General features: G+C 45.7%; 1 protein-coding gene across 1 annotated transcript; it reads left to right on the top strand.

The window, feature by feature from the left end:
- Positions 1 to 714: 714 nt before the first annotated feature.
- Positions 715 to 2,401, top strand: LOC147978466 (uncharacterized). The gene is made up of 4 exons (XM_087514762.1): positions 715 to 798; positions 930 to 1,076; positions 1,750 to 1,836; positions 1,907 to 2,401. The coding sequence occupies exons 1-4, from the start codon at positions 715 to 717 to the stop codon at positions 2,399 to 2,401; spliced, it is 813 nt and encodes a 270-aa protein (XP_087370888.1).
- The last annotated feature ends 3,099 nt before the right edge of the window (positions 2,402 to 5,500 follow it).

Below are 5,500 nucleotides of genomic sequence, written 5' to 3'. Positions count from 1 at the left end.
AATCACCGCAAGATTGAACCTACTACTCTAAACCACTCACTCTGAAGAACTACCCATCAAACTTGACTAAAGTAGACAAATAGATTGGAGAGCATACAAAGCTACTCAATTATCCAGCAAAAATCTTTAAAAGATTCAAATTTTCAATGACAAACTGATCATAAAGTGACAATTCATCATCTACTCACAAACACAAAACCGATTCCATCATATGGATCCCGATCATATGAGGCAGCTCACGGGAACTTTGTATCGAATCACAAGGGAAAGAAGGTTCATCTAGCTACTGCCATGGACCCTAAGGTCCTAAGGGAATTACTCACACATGGTCATGGTGGCAGCAAGATGAGTAAATTGCACAGAAGTATCACAATTGGGGCATTGGAAGCAGATTGGTACCAAGATTGGAAATTTTTACGTGTCAGTATCAAGATTGGGGCGAGCCATTGCAAAAAAGACTAAATGTGCGTTTTATACGTATTGACAGGGAATCTGACCGGTTGGGCCCGCCCGTCAGGCGCAACGCTGGCCAGTGAGCGCGTGCCCGCGCGCTGACTCAGATGAGGCCGGGTCCAACCGTTTAGGGCGCGACTGGGGCAGTCGAGCCACACCCCGCTCACTCCCCATGCTCTGCTCTGCCCTCTTCTTCCTTCTCTCTGCCTCGCCGCCGTCTGCGCCCGCCCCCGCCGGCCGCCACACGACGTTGCCGCGGCCATGGTTTTGGAAGACAAGAGCAGCGACGACAACTCAAGCCTCCCGTACATGCACTCCGAATCCTCCATCAATGGGCTGAACCAGGTAAGTTACTCCATTAAGCTAGGGTTAGGGTTAGGTTTAGGAAATTTGGGGATTTTTGTGTGTAGGTGGTCTTTGTTGTGAGAATTTTGTTTGATTTGATGTGTCCTCGTGCTGTGCTTTTGATAGTGCAGGTGCCTTTCTCACTTGAGGACCCAGATTACAAGGGCCTTGAGCTAGATCTGATGGCGTTCTGCGAGAAGCATGGGAAGCCATCAAGGAGGCTTGTTGCGTTTGAAGGAACAATGACTGGGAGAAGGTTCTTAGCATGTGTAGAGCCGGTATTTTTCTTGCCTTGGTGATTAGCACTGGATGTGTTCACTGAAAGTGGCAGAGTCTTGTTTGCCACTTGTGATTCAGTTGTGTGCATGCTCAATTTGTTAGTCATATGTGCCCTACTGTAGTGCTCATTGTGTGAATGCTCATTATTAAGTTCAGTGGAATGCATTTTTACTAAAATATATGCTCATGTTGTGTGCACATGCTATTTATTTACACTTCTTTCCAAATGTAGTGTTGCTCAATATTAAGTTCAGTGGAGGCAGTTAGTAACTATTGCTTACTACTGACAGTAGGTAGTCTCATTAGCTAGTTTGTTGCTGCAGGCTAGTGTAGTGTATTTAGCTGGGCAAATTAGTTCACATTGTATTGCTTATTACTGTTAGGATTCCATTATATTAATGGTCAATTCTTAGCAAGTGTTGTTGCTTAGCACATGGCTGCTTAGCAACTTCTAAGTTGAATGGAGTGTTACTCTGCTGCCTGGTAAATATATTGATCATCCATTGTAGGATTATATCAATTTATTTTTACAATGTTCTCCTGTTGCTTAGCAAATGGCTATGCAAAATCAGTTAATGTCAGTGCCAACATTAGGTACTGCCATGAACTAACTGTTGCTTTGTACTCTTAGTAGTTGTATTGTACTAAATTTTGCCCTTCTAATTTTTCCAGGAAAGTCGGAATTGTGGGTTTGTTCAGTGGGTTGATGAGCAGTGGCCCCCAACAATGGAGAATGCATTGCTAAAGCTTTGGTCAATGGTTTAAGAGAGCAAGTCTGCTAGGGTGAGTGATAATCTTGAAAGTGCTTTAACTATTCATCATTTGATAGAAGAAAAGAACAAGCTGGATGCATCAACTTGTGGACTTTCAGCAGGATAGGGTTGTGGATTTCAGTTATCTGCAGTCTGCTATCACATATCAGCACCATTGCAGAGCTGAATTGGTGGCTGGTAAGAAGGTAGAAATGGCAAAGAAAGATGCAGCTATAGAGAAGTTTCAACAAAAGTATGAACTCCTGTGCAACCTGACAAGTGTTCAAGCAACTATCATCCAAAACCTGAAGTTGAAGAATATGAAAGAGAAGGAATTGATGAGTGAGGCTAGGATGAATTTGGAGTTGAAGAATGCAGAGTTCACAAAGTTTGAGGAGAAGCTCACCCAAGAGAAGCTAGAGTTGAAGTTCCAGGTTGCTGATCTGCTGAAGCTCAAGGAAAACCATAATGAAGAGAAGCAAATGCAAGAGTTTAAAATTACTGAGCTCATGAAGGCAGAGGAGAAGCTGAAGGAGAAGATCAAGGGGATCCAGGCCATCCTGCAGAACTGAACAAGATGAATTGAGATTAGTGGGCATTGCAGACCTTTTGGGAAGGATGGCTGTGCAATGACCTAGTAACTTAGAATTATGGTTGTGTAATGTATGGTTGTAGTACTAATTGTGAACTCTGGCTGTTTATGTACCTAGTAGTTATGCTATTCATCCTTTTGTGAGAAAAGGATGGATTGTGCATTTGAACTCCACTATGTAATGTGAACAATGGTTGTGTATTCTTATAATGTGTTGAACTCCAGTTAGTATCGTTTGCTTTCAATGTTAGACTGAAAATGATGACATATTGTTACACTACTAGGAAAAGGGCTATAGATAGGATTGATACTAATGGCGCACCAGGGAAGTAGTGCGCCACTACTATATACTAATGGCGCACCTGTTGGTGATGCGCCATTAGTGTGGAAGACACTAATGGCGCACCAGAAACAGGGTGCGCCACTAGTATTAATTTTTTTTCCATTTTTCCATACATACTAATGGCACATCAGGTCGACAATGCGCAATTACTAGTTCTAACTAGTAATGGCGCACCAGGCAGAGAGTGCGCCATTACTGTAATTTTTTTCTTATTCTTTTTTTTTGCAAAACTACTAATGGCGCACCGTTTCACAGTGCGCCATTACTAGTTTAAACTAGTAATGGCGCACTATTACACGGTGTGCCATTAGTGTATATATCTATATTTTTTACTTTTTTGCAAAACTTCTAATGGCGCACCACCTGCAGGTGCGCCATTAGTAACCAGGGTTACTAATGGCGCATTTCCTTGTGGTGCGCCATTAGTAACCTGGGACCCCAACAAGATATTTTGGACAGCCCCACACCTACCCACTCACTTTCCCCACTTCATTCCCTCCACCTCCTTCTCCAAGCTTTCGGCTGCCTCCTCCTCCTCACCTCATTTCCACCATAGATTCATCAAAATTAAGTGGTGAAATTACCTTTTTTTGATAGGTAAGTAAGGGGAAAGCTATCTTCATGATGTAGATCTACTTTTTTTCTCCCTAGCTCGCTCCAACAACGTGCACATGCACTTTTTGTGGCCTAGCTAGATCTATGTATGTTTGTGGTGTTGCATGTATTTGTGGTGTTGCATATATGTTTGTGTTTGAAGGTACCGGTATTTGAAATGCGATAGTTGCCAATATTTTGCCTAAATGTTTTGATTCATTTCCGTTTCGGCGAGAATTTTGGCACTATGCATTCTTTTTGGTCCTATTTTTAGGGAAGGTCATGCCAAATTTTTTCTTGGTTCTAAAATATCGTTTTGCTCTACCCCGCAGGCGACCATGGTCCGCACGATGACTGAAGGCATCGTGAATAGGTTTTTGAGCTCCGCGAAGGCCGAGATGCTTCAAAAGAACGAGACGGAGATAAGATGTCCGTGTCGAAGATGCAAGCTGAAGAGCCTTATTGCGGACCCAGATTCCGGGCAGGTGCGGGACCACCTACTCTTGCGTGGTTTCATGGATGGCTATCGGTGGCAAGGTGATGAAGATGACTATGAAGTCGTCCATGGCCGGGGCCGGGCAAGAAATGAGGAAGGGCAACAAGACAAGTACCACCGCGGCGAGGGCGGGCGAGAAGACGAAGAATCTCCAGGATGCTGTACACAGTCATCATGTAGAAGATATTGTACATGATGATGAGGAAGATCAAGACGAAGGGCATGATCATGAAGATGAAGATGCCGGAGCAGACGACGATGGAGGCTGGGTGCAGGACCCTCATATTCAAGAGCTGCTTCTCAAGCAGACGGATAACGCAAGAGCTGCCGCCCGAGAGAAAGCCAAGCTGGATCAACTGGAGATAGACACGGTTACTCCATTGTATGAAGGATGCAGGCCCGACGATACCCACCTAAAAGTAACGCTCATGGCTCTGGAGATGAAGGTAAAACACAAAATGACCGACGCATGCTTCGACGAGAACATGTCATTCTGGCACGAACGTCTTCCCAAGGGGAACAAGTGCCCGACCAGTTTCGAGGAGGCGAAGAAAATCGTGTGTCCTCTGGATTTACCGCACGTGAAATACCATGTGTGCATGAACAATTGTATCATTTATCGGGACAAGCACGCGGAGTCTACCATATGTCCAGTGTGCGGCGTCACTCGATACAAGAAGAGGAAGAAAGCTCCTCGAAAATCGGTGTGGTACTTTCCGATCACTCCTCGTCTGCAGCGATATTTCGCGGACCCTAAGGTAGCAAAGCTCCTGCGTTGGCACGCGGATAGGGAGGAGAAGAAGTGGGAAGATGGCGGAAATGATCCGGAGATAAATAAAAAAGACAAGATGCTGAGTCACCCTAAGGATGCGAGCCAGTGGCAAGCGTTGAACTTCGAATACCCAGAATTTGGGAAGGATCCAAGGAACATCGTGCTGGGCGCGAGCACCGATGGAGTCAATCCATTTGGCAGCCAGAGAAGCACATATAGCACCTGGCCTGTGTTTGTGTGGATGTACAACCTTCCCCCCTGGTTGTGCATGAAGAGGAAGTACATTCACATGAGTATGCTAATTGAAGGGCCGAAACAACCAGGGAACGACATCAATCTGTATCTGGGGCTGCTGAAGGAGGAGCTAGACACGCTGTGGAAAATGCCGGCCAATACGTGGGACGCCGCAGAGAAAGAATATTTCCCTATGAGAGCCGCACTCCTCACGACGGTGCACGACTATCTCGGTTACGGATATCTCGCGGGGCAGGTAGTCCATGGATTTTCTGGATGCGTAAGGTGCATGGATGACACAACGTATCGCCAGCTAGATAGAGATCCCGGGTCTTTGAAAACCGTGTTCATGGGACATCGAAGGTGGCTTCGCGACGATGACCCGTGGAGGAAACGCAAGGATCTGTTCAATGGTGAAACCGAACCCCGAAAACGCCCGTGTACGAGGAGCGGCGAGGAAATAGACGAGATGTTGAAAAATTGGAAAGACTGCCCACTGCCGGGAAAGAAGCAAAAGGCGCCAGAGCCGGGAAAGAAGCGAAAGGCGCCAGAGCCGCTGCTGAAGGTATGGAAAACGAGGTCTGTTTTCTGGGACTTGCCGTACTGGAAGATCCACCGTGTGCCTCACAGCCTTGATGTC

Source organism: Triticum urartu, chromosome 3A (genome assembly GCF_056163025.1).
Source record: "Triticum urartu cultivar PI428250 chromosome 3A, HENAU_Tu73, whole genome shotgun sequence".
In the NCBI taxonomy this organism is placed as follows: domain Eukaryota; kingdom Viridiplantae; phylum Streptophyta; class Magnoliopsida; order Poales; family Poaceae; genus Triticum; species Triticum urartu.
Note: the sequence above shows the minus strand (reverse complement) of the source record. Positions and strands in the feature narration are given on the sequence as shown.